This window comes from Polyergus mexicanus, unplaced genomic scaffold (genome assembly GCF_030449975.1).
Source record: "Polyergus mexicanus isolate NDT 795.1 unplaced genomic scaffold, iyPolMexi1.0 SCAF_11, whole genome shotgun sequence".
NCBI classification, from domain to species: domain Eukaryota; kingdom Metazoa; phylum Arthropoda; class Insecta; order Hymenoptera; family Formicidae; genus Polyergus; species Polyergus mexicanus.
This window is the reverse complement of record NW_027223331.1, coordinates 8983421-9001388: the sequence shown is the minus strand read 5'-3', so window position 1 is coordinate 9001388 and position 17968 is coordinate 8983421. Positions and strand designations below refer to the sequence as shown.

The 17968-nt window shown below is 26.1% G+C and overlaps 4 protein-coding genes across 4 annotated transcripts in view; 3 read left to right on the top strand and 1 right to left on the bottom strand.

Moving 5' to 3' along the window:
* Positions 1-17968, bottom strand: part of LOC138937430 (zinc finger BED domain-containing protein 4-like) — a 72564-nt gene that overhangs the window by 24277 nt on the left and 30319 nt on the right. The window lies entirely within an intron of this gene.
* On the top strand, positions 161-3889 carry LOC138937434 (odorant receptor 67a-like). The gene is made up of 9 exons (XM_070303732.1): positions 161-326; positions 420-539; positions 1390-1507; positions 1798-2059; positions 2532-2648; positions 2839-2929; positions 3115-3248; positions 3541-3673; positions 3744-3889. Exons 1-9 carry the CDS (start codon positions 183-185, stop codon positions 3792-3794), a joined length of 1170 nt encoding a protein of 389 aa, XP_070159833.1. The 5' UTR covers positions 161-182; the 3' UTR covers positions 3795-3889.
* LOC138937435 (odorant receptor 10-like) lies at positions 5849-9247 on the top strand. The gene is made up of 9 exons (XM_070303733.1): positions 5849-6021; positions 6621-6740; positions 6905-7022; positions 7229-7439; positions 7696-7809; positions 8110-8200; positions 8281-8426; positions 8740-8872; positions 8946-9247. Exons 1-9 carry the CDS (start codon positions 5872-5874, stop codon positions 8991-8993), a joined length of 1131 nt encoding a protein of 376 aa, XP_070159834.1. The 5' UTR covers positions 5849-5871; the 3' UTR covers positions 8994-9247.
* On the top strand, positions 10697-13782 carry LOC138937433 (uncharacterized). Its single transcript, XM_070303731.1, has 9 exons — positions 10697-10856; positions 10986-11105; positions 11529-11646; positions 11756-12017; positions 12087-12209; positions 12700-12790; positions 12918-13060; positions 13343-13475; positions 13657-13782. Exons 1-9 carry the CDS (start codon positions 10713-10715, stop codon positions 13705-13707), a joined length of 1185 nt encoding a protein of 394 aa, XP_070159832.1. The 5' UTR covers positions 10697-10712; the 3' UTR covers positions 13708-13782.

The window sequence follows — 17968 nt, the reverse complement described above, 5'->3', positions numbered from 1 at the left end:
ATACGCTACCACGTTGTTACTACTTCATTCCCTTCATCCTCTTTCATCCCCCTTCATAAGCGGTTTCCGTATTTTTTTTTTTTTTTGTCACACTGCAATAATGTCATATATAATAAAACAATTGCAATCATCTTATTCCCCTCTTGTGTGCCGACAAAAATGTGCGCAGTTGTGTCACAGAGATGGACTTCGGTGGTAGTCGATACTATACTCTTAATCGGATGATGTTATCATCTGTTGGGTTATGGCCGTATCAAAAGGCATGGCCTATTCGAATTCAAAGAGTCTCTTGTATAACTTGTGTTGTATCTTGGATAATAGTTCAGGTTATCATTACATTTCTATTTTTGATGAAAAAGAATAATTCAACGATTTATACGATTATATAATATATCTTATTCAAAAAAAAACAATTCCAGTTACTCACATTTACGACATTTGAATACAACTTGGATCTTTTCCTTCAAATTTTAACGTACACGCTTCCTTGTTTGATTGGCATTTTAAAATATATTACATGTTGCGTAAAAATCGAATCGGTAAGTCACTGTTTATAAAATTATTATTCTTAATATTTTTTTAATATTACATTTTAATATCTTTAATATTACATTTTAATCTACTCGCAAACTTTTTAGGTTTTTGAAAAGTTATAAATATATTATAAAGCACTATATAAGAATACTTTTATATAGAAATTATATCATAAACTAGATTAATTTATTTATAGAGAGCGAGAGAGAGAGAGAGAGAATGAGAATTTATATATATATATATATTTTTTTTTACATTCGATAATTTTCGGTAATTATAATAGCTAGGATCATATAGTTTTCGCACTATGTTTGTCTTATCGAATATAATTCAGAACTCCAACATTTTTTATCAGAACTTGTAATTTTTAAAATTTTTCATAAACGTATATTAATTTAAAAAATTCCGTTTTTTAAAAACTATAATAACTAGGGCTATGCGGTTTTCGCGATTATACTTGTTTTATGGAATATAATTCAGAACTCCAATATTTTCAGTCGTGATTTCGAAAATATCACTGATATTTGGAATAAATTTTTTTAAACAAGAACTGTAAAACTCTTGCATAGAAGTATCAGGAATTATATAATTATTTAAAAAAGCATCAAAACTGTGCTCAGAACTTTTTTATCTTGATGTATCAAAAATCGTGAAGTTGGAACCCTTTTTTTTTCGAAGTTTACTTTAATTTTTATAATGGACAGAACTCTTTTTAAAAATTATTAAGAACTCTTTTTTTATTCTAATTAATTCAGAAATCTTAACATAATTATGGTATTGTAATATAGGAGTACCAATTTCACAATTAAGCGTCGTATAGTATATAGAGTTGTAATGCATTGTATACAATTATAGATGAGAAAGTTAATGGAGATGATAAAATACGACTGGAATACGCTAAAAAGTAGAATGGAATATGAAATAATTCAGAGATACGCTTATATAGGAGCATCTTACACACAGCTATTTGCAGGTAAGATGATAAAACTTTATTATGTTGTTTCGTAAAACTTGATGAACTATAAATTTACTTAGCCGAAGATTACTAAATCCAGAGTTTATCACAATTTTCTAAAAACTTAATTGTTTTAGAAAATAATTTAGGATATCTATTCTTTCTAACTACATTAGGATCGCTCTATTTAATTATCTAAATTGTTTCTTACATTATTATTTTTGTGTTACATTTCACTTTATGTTACCATTTCACTTTTCACCTTCTTATTACATCGAACGATATTAATTTCCTGTTATTAATTACAGTACTCAGCTATATTTCTCCGCTATTAATTGTCTTCATACATTTTATACCCAATATTCTTGATCTTGTGGCGCCGCTTAATCAATCTCGTCCACATCAGCTGCTAATTTTATCTGAATATTTTGTTAATAGCGATGAATATTTTTATCCTATTCTTCTGCATATGATCGTCTGTCTTTTTATACTTTTGGCTATATTAATGTCTACCACATCTATATATGTAGCGTACATACAGCATGTATGTGGGATGTTTGAAATAGCTAGGTAAGAAATATTGAAAGCTGACAAACTAATGCAAAAATTCTACATATTCGAAATTTTTTATTTTGCCGCTGTAAATATATAACTAAACAGATAACTTGTGCTTCTTATTAATTTTATCAATATTGCTTTAATAATAAAGAATATATTTAGATTTACCGGCAACATATTTAATATTAAAAATTAAAAATGTGTAATAAATTGTTTTCTAATTGAAATTTTACTTATAAGATTAATTCTACTTCGTCAAAAGAAACTGTAACAATAAAAAATATTATATTTTGGAGACATTTTATATTTAATTTTGTATTTTTATTAGTATTGATATACGCATTAATAGTTGTGTTCTCAAAATTATTTTGAATTTTATAATACATCAATAAATTGTGATATTAATTGTAACATTAATTGTAACATTAATTATGTCGCTTTCGATGATGAATTTTCTTTTTATTATATAAACCTATTATTTTAGCTATCGTATCGAACATGCTTTGGACGATTATGAAAATGAAAATTTTATTTCTACAAAATGTTGTATAGCTTACTCCAGAATAATTGATGCCATCGACATTCACAGACGAGCTATCGAGTTGGTAGTTTCTCATCGCATAATTCAAGATTTAAATGTCGTTTATATGTTTCATCAAATTTAAACATTTGTGGTAATTTTCCCGCGATTCATCTCTCGTGATGTTCATTTATTTTACTTCATACATAGCTAATTATAAACTAAATATTGTCGAGCGATCCATGTGTAAGGCATTTTCTCGTTGTTAAAGGTTTTTCGAGTTAATGAAGGATACTTTTGTAATAATGTATTTTTTTCTACTTTTACTCGGTGTGGCATCTTTAACTGTTAATCTATATCATGTAAGCAATATTCTCTCATTTCACTAAATCCGTTTTATGTGTGTGCGATAACAACTGCTATTAGTAATATTTTTTAAAATAACATGACACATACATAAATTTAATTTTTTGTCGATATTATGATATATAAGCAGATGCGTAAAAAAGTATCTTTTTTCTACATATGAAACTTTTTATCTTTTTAGGCGGTAATCACACAGGGATTTATCGAAAATATTTTTCCTATAGTAAATGTTTGTATTCATTTGTTTTATTTTTTTTCTGTTAATTATTTGGGACAAAAGGTATTGGATCACAGCAACAATTTTTTATCAAGAATGTAAGCTACTAGAAATCAATCTATGATCAATATAATTGAATATATGAGAATCATTGCTATACATTCAGTTTATTTTGCATTGCATATACAATAAATATACTAACATTTTATTACTTAAAATGTATATTGCACTGCACATAAATATGTTTTTTATTATATAAAAAATATATATTTATGTTATTATATGTATTATTATAATATAATTATAACTTTAATTGTAATTCTTATAATTCTAATTTAATAAACATATACATACAAAAAAATATTAGTATATTATTATTAATATTTTCAGATATAATTGCAAATGGTATGCGACGCCGTTGCACGTGCGGAAATTGATATTATTTATAATGCAAAGAAGTTTGAAAAATTGTATGATACTCATAGGTGGTATCTATATTGTGTCGTTAGAAGGTTTTGCCATGGTAATTATTTTTAGCATTATTTTTCACATTAATGATATCATTCTTTCTGTCGATGATTTTCTTGTTCTAGAGTCTCAGCACATCCATGTCCTACTTTATGGTCATTCATTCAACACGATGATGTCCTAAATGAAAATTCTTCAATGTATTATGCAAGGATAAATTTTAATTGTAACACACAATACGGATTCAAACTTTTAGTCTTTATAACATTTCATACAATTATGACACATCACGAAATATATTGCAATCTATTTTCTATATATTGAATATTAAATTATATAAATGTTTCAATCATTTCAATTCTTAATTTTTATTCCCTCAAAGTGTACCAGGTTTTTTAATCAAGCATATATTTTTATATATCCGTAATTTTGTAAATGTCAATGTTTGCAATAAATAGAAAGCTATATATGTCTCTATATGTCTCACGAATAAGTTCATGAAATGTCTTGTACGATAAACAAGATGATCGAATCGAATGCACTAAAAGATAAGCAGGAAGTCGAGATAATAAAAAGATACGCCAAGCATAGAAGAAAACATTTATATATATTCGCGGATAGGAAATTGGATCGAAATGCACAAATAAAAGTAATTTTTCAATAATTTTCTTGTTTGTGATATAATTTGAGATGTTTTGTGATCTCAGGCCTAGTTTATCCCGGCACTATTGGTTTCATTTTATTGCCGCTTTTGCCAGACATTCTCGATGTCATAGCACCGCTAAACGAATCCCGTACACGGAGTCTTCCGTGTTTAGCGGAATATTTTCTCGATCAACAAAAACATTTTTATTCGCTATTATTGCATATAAATTTAACGATTATCGTAGAAGTTGTCACTATCATAAGCACGGAAACTTTGTTCTTTGCGTATATTTATCATATTCGCGGCATGTTCGAAATAACCAGGTAAGACACAGATTGTTTTTATTAATTCTTGTTAAATAGATATTCTACAAATTAAAGTAGAGCTGAATTTTTTATAACGTAAATCTATATCAATTAATTTGTACCAATTGTATATAGAATTTGTGCCGATTGTGTTCAAAATTTTTTCAACATAAAGTTTTTCAAATATCTATTAAAATTATTTTCTATGAAACACGCATTATAAAATCTCTTTATTTTTAAAGGTTTTTTGAATATGTATCGTCTACATTTGCATTATCCTATTTTATTTTAATTATTCTAGGGGGTAGCTTCCTTGAGTATCAATTTATTTCGCGTAAGTAAATAATAATAAATTCACATATTCGTACACCGTATGTTACCGTAATAATAATTCTTTTTACATGGTATAGGTGGAGAATTAATACATTATCTCAACTTTTATTTAAAGAAAAAATTAAGCATTTTTGCAAAAATATGTTAATAATTAAATTGTCAGTATTAGCTAATTGCAATAGAACCTACATATATCAACTATTGCTTCAAAAACCTATATGTAAGAAACTAGAAGACAAAATTAACGGTGAAAATCAATAACAGTTGCCAGAGTTATTTGCGAATCCTCTGCAATATCGACTTCGATTGTTTAAAAATCAAAAAATCCTTTATTAGAATATTTTAATTAATTTTTACTATAGAAATATACGGTAATTGTAGAATCCCCCTCCCCTCTACATTAACATATAAAGAAAATTAATATTTATATAATTATTATTGTGTAATTATAGTAAACTTTATTACATACGTGTGTATATATATTGTATATATCTTTTTCTTCGAAACGAATAAAGCGTACTTCGCTTTACGTGTTTTACATTATCACCAATGATATTGTAAAATCTTGCAGTTAAAACAAGTTATAAGAAATGATGTTACTTTCAGGACGAATTAAACGAGAATGTAATGTGTTTAAACGGCATAGACGTTTTGCTTGCTACTGCGCTTGCGTCAGTTTAGAGGGAGAAAAAAATATCGCTATATTTATCGCTATTAGACTATGGAATACGTAATTAGATAATTGCTCTATTTCTCTCACGATGGACTTACATGCTGAGGAAACTCAAGAAAATAAGAGAACAAAAATACTATATTGCTTTTTAAGAGCGCAAAGCAATTTCGAATAATAAAAAAACTGCAATACGATACCAACTTTTACAAACTAAAATAATACATAATACAATACGCTAAGAATGGTCAAAGCTCATTTAGAGAATGGCGACTGGATAAATATATTTCGACTATTGAATGAATATGGACTTTGTAGGACATCGCTATTACAATATATATCGAATCCTCTTGTCCTCGGTTGGTTTATGGCCATACCAGGATCCGAGGATGAAGAAAATTCAAATTGTTATTTCTTCCGTTATTCTTGTATCCTCTGTCATTATACAGGTAAATAATTTTTAAATATAATACATATAATGTAATCGTGATATTTAAATTTACTTGTATTATATATTTCGTAACTTTATTATTATTTGATAGAAATTAATTAATTAAAATCAATAGAGCATGAAGCGAAATAAATAGCACATGAAATTCCATAAATTTGTAAATAATTTTATCAATATCTATCAAATACTTAAGAATTTGAAATAATACAGGCAAAATGTATAAAAAAATATCAATTAAATGGGCATAAAAATTATTGTATAATGAAATTAATTTATCAATATAAAAAATATTTTAAATATACAAAATATAAAATACACACTATATACTAAATTATATTTAATATAAAGCCAATATTAGCTATTATTAAATAATAAGCAACATTTTACAATTAACAATTAAAAATAAGTACTATTTTTAAATGTGATTAATATAATTTAAGTAGAAAAAACATTTATAAAAATTAATTAAATGTATATAAATAATATTATTATTTATCTTTTTTTTATTATCTTATTAGTAGCAACAATAACATTTTTTATTTATTTTTTTTTAACGATAACCTTATTCAATTTGAAATGAACAATAATTATTTTCAGTTCATGAAATTTGTTACAACTGAGTACAGTTTGGATCTTTTACTCAAGATTTTGTCATTTGCAGCACCTTGTATGGTGTTTGTTTTAAAATATATTTCTTTTTGCATGGGTACCGAAACAGTAAGCCAATACTAGTTCTATAACAAAATTTGCTAATACAAAACAAAATATAGTTTACATAGTATATCTTTCATTTCCGCTATGAAGGCTGGCGCTCTGCATATATACACACATATACAATACATACACAGATTTAGTTAAATTAATACAGCTTCCAAAAATAGGTGAAGGATCTCATGAAAAATGTTATAAGTGACTGGAATTTATTAAAAACCGAGATCGAGCTTGAAATTATAAAGAAATATTCCGATTTTGGACGACTTTGTACGATATTCTTTGCACGTGAGAAATAATTTTGTTATATTTGGCATTTTAACCGTGCACTTAATATTTTCTGAGCGCATTTATTTATCTATCCAATCATTCGAAATTAATATATATTATAATTGATTTTAATACGATAAATATATAAAAATTATTTTGTTATACTCTTTTAGTGGCTGTGTATTCTGCTTTGTTTATTTATATATTGATTCAATTTACGCCAGATTTTCTTGACATCGTAGCACCACGAAACGAATCACGGTTACACAGCATACCATTAACTGCAGAATATTTTGCTGATCAACAGAAATACTATCTTCCAATTTTATTTCATATTGATATAATAGCTCTCGTAGGATTAACCACTATGATTTCTACCGAGTGTTTATTTGCGGCGTACATCCAACATGCTATAGGAATGTTTGAAATCGCCAGGTAAACAATGAATTAAATTAAAATAATTGAGTTGCATTAAATTATTTTTTTTATAGCAAGATTGTTTTTATATTCAATATTACATATGCATTAATCAAAAATGAAAAAATAAGAACGTTTTAAAGCGGTTTTATTTATTATAACATCTGTTATTTCGCGACGCATTTCCACATTAAACGTAAAATTAACTTAATTTAATTTTTATATGATAGAAGAGAATAATTGATTATGTGACATATGATTCTTATAATATTAGTTACAGAATAGAACATGCATTTGACGAAATACTGGGTTTAAATATATCGCAAAAAAATTGCTCATATTGCATAAAAATTATAAGTGCTATAAATATTCACAACAGAGCTATCAAGTTGGTATCTCATTTGCATTTGTTTTGCCACCACATTTTTTTTCATCTGTACCATTTTTTGCAAACATATATTTAACTAAATTAAATGTATCTCATATATTGCAGTTAATATTAATTTCAACTAGCAAGGAATAAGAGCTAAAAATATAAATTATTTTCAAGAGTCAATATATACATATATATATATATTATAAAAAAAAATTTATTATATAAAATTATATTTGTTATATAAAAGAAGTCAATATAGTTTATATATTATCTCAAAGTGGTTTTTTTTTTTTTTTTTTTTTTTTGTTCAAGATTCACCGAATGTTTAAGATCCGGTTTTGCTACTTCATATTTTTGTTTAATTTGTTTGGGAGTTACTTCTTTGACCGCTAATTTAGTCCGTGTAAGTTCGTTGTTCTATATTTGTATATATGTAAGTCTAATTATGATTATATAAACTACAATCTTGGATTTCTATCACAGCTCTTTTTAATCACACAATATGTAGACGATTTAGAAGAATATATTATTGCTCTGTTATTCCTTTTTGGTCATATTTATTATATATTTTTGGGTAATTACACCGGCCAAAGATTAATAGATCATAGCACAGATGTATTTCGCAGAACGTGAGTATTTTATCAAATAATCCACGTATTCTTTCTTTTGGTTGTCGATGATTAAATTAATTTCAGATGCATTTTGATAATGATGTAAAAATTTATGATATATTGTATATATATATATATATTATAAAGTAAATATATTAAAAATAATTTTTTGTTATATGATTTAAAGATAAAAATACTACTTTTAAAATACTAACATTTTGAAAAGAAATTTAAAGTGTAAAAGAATATGCGATGTGATCTCTCCAGTTTTAATATACAATTTAGCTCACTTACGTGTTCTAATAACTATTTGAAAACTATTCGTTTATAGATATATTTCACAATGGTATGTCGCCCCTCCACACGCGCAAAAGTTATTATTGCTTATGATGCAACAAAGCATCAAAGGAAGTACTATGTCCGTGGGGGGTTTGTTTGTTCCATCGTTAGAAGGTTTTGCGACGGTAATCAGTCCCTTGTTACGAATTTGATTTATTCTCTGTCACGCATATACATAAAATAAGTTTCTTATTTCAGATTGCCAGTATGTCAATCTCATATTTTACAGTAATTCGTTCCGTTTAATATCAGGCAGAGGACACAAATATAGACGCATGTTAGTCACATGCACAATAGTCAGCACACGTCTTAAATCAAATACTCTATAATCTTTATTTCGTTTATGAAAATAACAATAAATAAGACTTAAAAAAAAATAATATTAATCTATAAATATTATGAATCAAAGAGATAGTATCAAATAAATAGTTGTTAGTAAAGTTGCTAGTAAGTTTTAATGCTTATTATTGATTTTTACTTTATCTATATTTGCTCGTGGGTACGATGAGAGAAAGATAATTAATTATAATGGTGATATATTTCGATAATAACTTAAATTTTATATAATATTCTTAAAACTAAATAGACGATATGTCTAGATAATAAAGCAATTTTATGTACATACATATGCATATATATGAGCGCGCGCGCGCACACACACACACACACACAATATATATATTATATAATATATTGTGCGTATTGCATCTTGTTGTACATTTAGTTTGCGATGCTGAAAAGCGTGAAAAAGCAGTATCTTCTAGCAGTATATTTATCGCATCATGCGAAGTAGTGTAAATACACTGGTAATCCGATATAAATTTGAGCAACGACACGAGGTGAACACTTTATGCTGCAGCTTACTAACTTGTCGCTGTCTTACTTTATGGTAAATTATTCTACGCGTTGATAGTGTGCACTATCACAAAGAAAGTTGTAGCTAATTTGCATAAATTTAACACGAAAGCGATCAACCAGCAGCTCTGTTTTGATATGATAGGTATTGGTAATTAATGCTATTTATTTGGAACTTGTCAGCCGATTATTACGTTATCGTAATATCGTACATACATCATGAAGGAAGGGAGAAAGAGAGAGAGAGAGAGAAAGCGAGCAGTTTGATTAATATTAATAAAATAAAATAAAGAAAATATATTGCTATATATGAAGTGTACATTAAATAATTAAATTCTCTGTAGCAGTTTGTATAGCATTAATATCTAAATCTATTAAATAGAGAGATAGCAAGTGATTTACTTAACATATTAAATAATTGAATCATCTAATTATTTATACAATGAAGTTTAAAAACAACAGTTTAAAAGTTTAATAATATGTTATATATAAAAATTACAGGCACATAAAATTTCGCATATCTTTAGAGTAGAAATTTTATTAAGATGTAAATTAAAATTTATCTAAAGTGCAAAGAATTATTTCTTATATTATTAGAAATTATTTAAAAGATGATGATTCTATCCCTTGACAATTATTCATTAAATATTTCGAGATTCACTTACAAACAAGTACTATTATAGATTTCTATTGAAAAAATATTATCAAAATATCAATACATATTTAAAGAATACTAAAAAAATGAAGAGAAACTAAGGTATTTCACACGAAGGATCGAGATGAACTGAAGAATTATATATAACCACAAGCTGCGCCTGCGTCACTTTAAGCGAGAAAAAAGCAAACATCACCTCCGTAAATTTAAATATTAAAGAAAATACATGGTTACGTATCCGATAATTTACTTCCGCGTTTATTCTTTTCTCCGACGATGTCAATCTAGGAAATTATTCAATTTTTATATATCTCTCATTATCATTCATTTTGATATTACATTGTCTCTCGAAAAAAAGGCTATAGAATAAATTGCTTCTAAAGCAATTCGGAAAAGAAAGAGCGAGAGAGAATCTTTGTTATATGACTGTAGTGATGGTTTCGTCAGAGTGCGAGATGGATTTCATTGGCGCACGATATTATAAGATCAACAAAATTCTTTTGAATGGTCTCGGATTATGGCCATCTAAAACAACAGGGCGCATAAAATTTGAGTCTATAATTTTCTTTATTATATTCTTCTCCTTTTTATTTGTCCAGGTACTTCTGCCTTCTTTATACAAAGTTTTTTCATTATAGTGCAAGTAATACAGGCGAAAAAAACAAAATTTATGCATCTGAATCTATTACGAATTATTCCATCAATCTATTGAAAATTATTATTTGCAGTTTTGTACATTGATAACTTCAGAATGTAATATGGATCTAGTTCTCAACGTTCTCTCTCATATCTTGCCTACTTTTATTTATACCGTGAAATACTATGCTTATTACTTTAATGCTGAGAAAGTAAGTTAGTATTATACATGTTCATTTAATTCTCTCATAACAGAGAAATTATTTTTTTTATAATTAATTTGTATACTTTTAAGTAATAAAAGTGGATTTAAATTCTTCGTATTAATTATGCATATAATTAAAATATTTGAAAAACTCTATAATTAATAGTAATATTGATAATAATATTAATATAATATTAAATCTTTTTTATGTTACTCTATTATGTTATACAGATTTATTTCTTTTTTAAAAATATTAGAATAAAACGGTTAAAAGTTTTTTAAATAAATTAACAATTGCATTCTCCAATGTATATCAAATATGAAGAAATTGACAATATTACTACTTAACGATATATATGTATATAATATTACTACATTTTCCTACACATGTTATCCCAAAGAAATTTTAATAAGTATCGCAATTATACAGATCAAATTAATGATGGATAGAGTACAAAGCGATTGGAACATGTTAAATGACAAGAAGGAAATCGAGATAATTGAGAAATATACTCATAGAATGAATTTTTATACGATCATTTTTACGCGTAAGAGAAGGAAAGATATTTATGAGTTTTTTGTTGTGAATTATTTGATTCCTAAAATTTATATGAAAAACTTATCTAGGAGATTACAATATTTTTTAACATTTCCTAGTACTCTTCTGTATCTCTTTGATCGTCTTTATCTTTATTGAAATTTCGCCTATTATACTCGATATTATTGTGCCGTTGAATGAAACTCGACCACATAGCATGCACGTGCTGGCGGAATATTTTATTGATTCCGAAAAATATTTCCCTCTTATGATTTTACACGAGATTATCGCATGTCTCGCAGGATTTAGCACGATTCTTGCTACCGCAACAATAACTATGGCTTATATGCAACACGGTTGCGGGATGTTGAAGATTGTTAGGTGAGAAAAATCTAGGATTACTCTGTTATATTAATGTATAATTGATTCCATAATCAAGAAAATTTATAGCTTTCGAATACAACATGTGTTTGGAAAGAACATGATGATGCTGAAACATTCTAGTCCTCGGATCGAACGAATAATATGCGACAGAATAATTCATGCCGTAGATTTACATCGAAGAATTTTAAAGTGCGTAACGGGACCTTTTTTAACAATAAACATAAGATGTAAAATAATCGAAAACAATATAACTGTAGAATGATGCTTGCTCGGATATTTACAATAAGTATTAAGTATAACAGATAAGTACAAAGTATAACAGAAGTATATTCGCGCATTTGCTTATCGAACTGTTTATATATCAGTTATTGAGTATAAGAGAAAGATATAAACAAGTATATAGCCGTTTTTCCTATCGAAAATTGAACAGGTCGTGTGTAAACAAATACGCGATTTATTTATTAATACATAAAATTGATTTTTTTTAAATGAATATTACAAATTTTATATTAAAATAATTTTTGTCATATTTTTTAAAAATAATTTTAGAAATATATTTCTCTCGGTAATACATATTTTAATAAGGATGTTTTTTTCTATTTATCAAATATCAATAGATTTTTCTCTTATATATCATAAAATTATTTTTCATTGATATAGATTATATATTTTTTTAAAGATTTTTCGATTTTATCATATCAACTTTTACGATTGCATATTCTATTTTAATTATTGCTGGTGTTGCTTCCATGAGCATTAATTTATATCATGTAAGTACAATGTATATAATGGCTTTGCTGAATTACTAGTTACTTAAGTAAACTTTATATATACGCCCAACGTACTAAAAAATCACACATCAAGCATATCACTGTAATGTGCAATAACACATTGCAGCTTCTTCAACCGTCTACTACAAAAAATATGAAAGAATTATTTTCAAGTGTTGTAATTGTATTTGGTCACCTCATCTATATGTTTCTAGCCAATTATAACGGACAAAAAGTAACCGATCATACTGTCGAAATTTTTAACGCAATGTGAGTATATCATAAAATCTTAATCGGGGAATATGTTAATCGGAATTTAATAAAAACAAGAATTAAAAATATATGAAACTGAAAACGTCAATTTTATAGAATGCTTGAATAGAAATCCTGATATTACACAGGGAGTCATTGTCATTATGCTATGTATAACTATTAAATTTCTATATAAAGATATATAAAATAAATATAGTAGAAATTTTATATATTATATTTTTATTAAAGAATTTTATTTAAGAATAAATATTTAATATGAACATCTTTTCAATTCTTCAGATGTAATGTATCGTGGTATATTGCTCCCTTGTCATCACAAAAGATCCTATTGTTCTTAATGCAAAGGATGATAAAAAGTTTTCAACTAGTTATTTGCAATATATTTGTGGCATCGCTGGAAGGTTTTTCTACGGTAATATATAACATATACATTATATAGTAAGGAAGCAAAAAGAATTGCATATTACTTGAAAATAAGAATTACGAAAAATATAGACTTTGAAATTTTTTTATATGATTTTGCACAACTAGACAGAATTAATTTAATCCAATTCTTAAAAACAAAAATATAAAAGCAATATTAAATTTTGTAGCTTTTTACCAAGTCGCTGTCTTACTTGACAGTAATTTATTCTCTACAATAGTAATAAGACATCACTCTCAAATCGTCACGCAAATACATATACATGCAATGTACAAGCAAGACTTGTTACACAAGATAATAATAATGCACTGAAAATTTTCAGATATATGTAATGTATCTTTTTTATATGTTCATATGTTTAATATTAATTTTATATATAATTATTTATTTTATATGTAATTAATTTAATTAATATAATGTTTTGGGAGATTCTGACTCAACATACATAGATTCGATACACATATTTCATATATAGTTGCCATAGTTATGTATAATTTTGATTCTGTATTCTTGGTATGAAATATATAATTTTATTATATTTAATTATATAAACTATTTACTTATGATTGTATATAAAAAATACTTGTCAATTATTATCGCATTACAATAAATATTCATCGTTAAAACTGATTATCTTGTATTATAACTAATGTGACATTCTATTGGAAAAAAAAATTTTATCGAACAATTTTTACGCTATTATTAATTATGGTTTCGCATAAATTTAAACAGTCTTGTTAAAATCAAATTAATGATGATACCTATATGACCAATAATAAGTAAATTTATTAAAAACCGTGATGTACTGCAAGCACAATATAAAATACTATATTATATAAAATTAAAAGTAAGAAATTATAATGCACATAAAGAGAATAATAAAATTAGCCGATACATTAGCATTAGTCTATATAAAATACATTTACTACATTATGTATATAAAATTAAATTAATTTTAAATTTAATAAATTGAATGAGTTATGTTTTTCTGTTTTACATTATATTTAATTAATGAAGCATTATTTTATTTAATGTTGATAGATCGAGTTTTGAATTACATTGCTTATTAATAAAATAAAAATTTTTATTTATTTTGCTTTCTCATATAGAGGAAGCTTCTTTTATTTTAATTTTTATAAAATCCAGATACATCCTTATTTTATATATATAATAACTAATAAGAATAAACATATATACATAACAAGGATATTATTTAGATTTTATAAAAATAAAAATAAAAATAAAAAATAATTTTTTATTTTATTAATAAGCAATATAATAGATATATAATAGATATACATAATAGATATACATTAAAAATACCTAGATATACATACAATGTGTATCTGAAATGATGCACTAAACTTTAGGAGCATATTCTAGAAGTCGAAATAAGACTTTTTTTCTTATGAACATGGGTCCGCAAATGAACACCCGTCCGAGTTTGACAAATTAATGTTTTCATAATATATGTTGTTATTTCTTCATTTTAGTGGCTTTCTTTACTTCTAGAATACGCTCTTAAAGTTTAATGCATCCTTTCAGATACACTCTATATATAATAGATATACATTCATAATCACGATATATCCAATTATCAGATACAATATGAATTACTGTCTTCGAAATTCATTAGAAAAGAAACAAATTTTGTATTTACATATAGTATGTTTGTATAATACAATTGATCAACGCGTTAGAAAACTTGCTTCGACAATCCTAATAAGCACAATAATTCAGAAGAGCACTACATATGAAATCCTTCGTCAGACGACACTTTCATGCGCATATCGAGTAAATCGAGATATAGCGTAAAAAATATTTTTGCCAAAAATATTAAATGTGAATTCAGAAAATGGAGCGTCATTTCAAACCGTAATTACGTTGATTGATGTCACCAGCGTATGTCGCCGCTTTTGTTTTATTATATGCAATTGGTTGTTTCTCACATCAATCGATATTACAAGTTTTACTCTTGCTTTTCTCCCTATCGTGATTGCATTAAATTATACGCTATCATTATTTATTTTGATTATTTCGCGCGATATCTTGGCAAATTACACTGAAAATGCGGAATATTAGATATGGAGTATCTAATCTATTATATCTATTGTATCTAATATATTGAGGCACGAGAGAAGGGGATTCTTGTTCAATTCTTCAAAGAATACTTCTCTCTTTCATTTGCACTTTGACTCTCGACGAAGATGTCCTCACTGGAATATCGTCACGATAAGATCGTTCGAATTATGCTAAAAATACTTGGCATATGACCTTATCAGAATACAAAATGGACACGCGTTCAGGAATTAATTATGATAAGCATATATATATCAGTGTTATTTGTCCAGGTATTTCTTTATTTATCCTTTCTTTGAATTTAAATAATACTATCACTATATTGCTATTAATACAATTATCATTTTTAGTTCGCCGTATTTATCACGCACGAACGCACTATAAACATGGTTGATGTACTTTCCTTTCTTTTCTTTGTTCTTTTCGCGTTCCTTATGTATGGAATATACTATTTCAACAAGGACTTTGTAAGTCAACAGCGAATTTTATTTTGCTTTTGTATAAAAAAAATCGATAATCATTGTTTTGATAGTTAAAGGAAATAATGGATCGCATATTTTTTGATTGGAAATCCTGTCAAAATAATGTAGAACTCGCAATATTAAATGATTATGCTTATGTGGCACAAATGCTTATAAAAGTTTTTATATAAGTATCGATTATGAAGAGTTGTTTGTGCGTATGTAATCTAAAAGTATATCTATACAGAAATGACATGAAAATTTTAATGTTTTTAACATAATCACTTTTGTAATTAAACGCTATCGCATCTTCAATGTTTTGTATTGCGCGTATTTTAAGCGAAATTTTGTGGTTAAATTTAAATAATAAAATAACTTAATGCACACCATGCAAAATATTATAATCTAATTTTAATACTGTACAATTTTACATATAATTTTTTTAGTAATTAATTCAACGAGAAAATATTCTTTTTCTAAATGTTTTTTTCATTCAGCTATAAAAATATTAAAATAGTTATATATAATTATTAACAGTTATATATTAAAATACACTAATCTATATCTATATTGACATTTCTCAGGTCCTACTTGTTTTATTTTGCTCAGCATTATATTGTATTACGCTATACCGATAAGTCGCAACATCGTTTTAAATCGAAATAATAGTCGATTACCACCTCTGCACATAACATTGGAATATTTCGTCGATCAGTACAAGTATTATATTTTCATAGTATTGCATACGGTAGTTCTCACATGCTTAGGCATGATAACATTATTGGCTATGAGATTTATGATTTTGGGTTTTATTTTCCACATGTGTGCAATGTTGAAAGTAACTAAGTGAGAATTTGAATTAACCGAATACGAAATAATTATATAATATTATATAATATATATAATATATCGATGCTTTTACAGCTATCGAATGGAAATTATAATGGATCTAAATACAATATATTACGGATTTCTAATGCAGAAAAGGTGTATATAATTTATGAGAGATTAGTTTGCGCTGTTGACGTCCATCGTAAAACTGTTCAGTTTGTATATATATATATATATATATATATATATATATATATATATATATATATATATATACAGGGTGTCCCATTTTAATCTTCTCAGGCAAATATCTCAAAAACCAAGCCCGGAAGAGAAAAATATTTCAGACAAAAGTTGTTTGGTTTCGAGGGGGCCATAAGATGGTATCATTGGTTTGACCTTGGAGAATCATTTGAAGGTCATGTGAAGGTCAACTTTAAAATCTTAAATGGAAATCCCCATTTTTTATTTAGTATTCTTGTAGCTAACATCGAGAGCTTTCCAAAACACTATAATAAAGTATTTTTTCATTAAGTACTTTTTGAGTTATTTTATATTTTAATCTGACATATTTTGATATAAAAAATTAAATATCTCGTAAAATATTTAGTTTTTGATAATCTTCCCGTAATACTTCTATGTACAGAATAATGAGACAAATCAATTAGTATTAAAAAAAAATTGTTTTTAAGAAAATTATTTACAATGTATTTTTTTAAACAATTATTTGTTTTTTTTTAGCACTAATTAATTTGTCTCATTATTCTGTACATAAAAGTATTACGGTAAGATTATCGAAAACTGAATATTTTACGAAATATTTTATTTTTTATATCAAAATATGTCAGATTATAAAATATAAAATAACTCAAAAAGTACTTAATGAAAAAATACTCTATCATAGTGTTTTGTAAAGCTCTCGATGTCAGCTACAAGAATACTAAATAAAAAATGGGGGTTTCTATTTAAGATTTTAAAGTTGACCTTCACATGATCTTCAAATGATTTTCCAAGGTCAAATCATTGTCACCATCTTATGGCCCCTTTGAAGCCACATAACTTTTGTTTGAAACATTTTTCGATAGAACGCAATGTTTCTGAGATATTTGA

Coding starts and splice junctions, on each gene's coding strand:
- LOC138937434 (XM_070303732.1), top strand. CDS start 183: ATGGACTTCGGTGGTAGTCGATACTATACTCTTAATCGGATGATGTTA. Junction 2,060..2,531: donor GGGATGTTTGAAATAGCTAG/GTAAGAAATATT, acceptor CTATTATTTTAG/CTATCGTATCGAACATGCTT. Junction 2,649..2,838: donor ATTCACAGACGAGCTATCGA/GTTGGTAGTTTC, acceptor TCGTTGTTAAAG/GTTTTTCGAGTTAATGAAGG.
- LOC138937435 (XM_070303733.1), top strand. CDS start 5,872: ATGAATATGGACTTTGTAGGACATCGCTATTACAATATATATCGAATC. Junction 7,023..7,228: donor TTGTACGATATTCTTTGCAC/GTGAGAAATAAT, acceptor AATTTACGCCAG/ATTTTCTTGACATCGTAGCA. Junction 8,427..8,739: donor ACAGATGTATTTCGCAGAAC/GTGAGTATTTTA, acceptor ATTCGTTTATAG/ATATATTTCACAATGGTATG.
- LOC138937433 (XM_070303731.1), top strand. CDS start 10,713: ATGGATTTCATTGGCGCACGATATTATAAGATCAACAAAATTCTTTTG. Junction 13,061..13,342: donor GTCGAAATTTTTAACGCAAT/GTGAGTATATCA, acceptor TCAATTCTTCAG/ATGTAATGTATCGTGGTATA. Junction 13,476..13,656: donor CGCTGGAAGGTTTTTCTACG/GTAATATATAAC, acceptor TAAATTTTGTAG/CTTTTTACCAAGTCGCTGTC.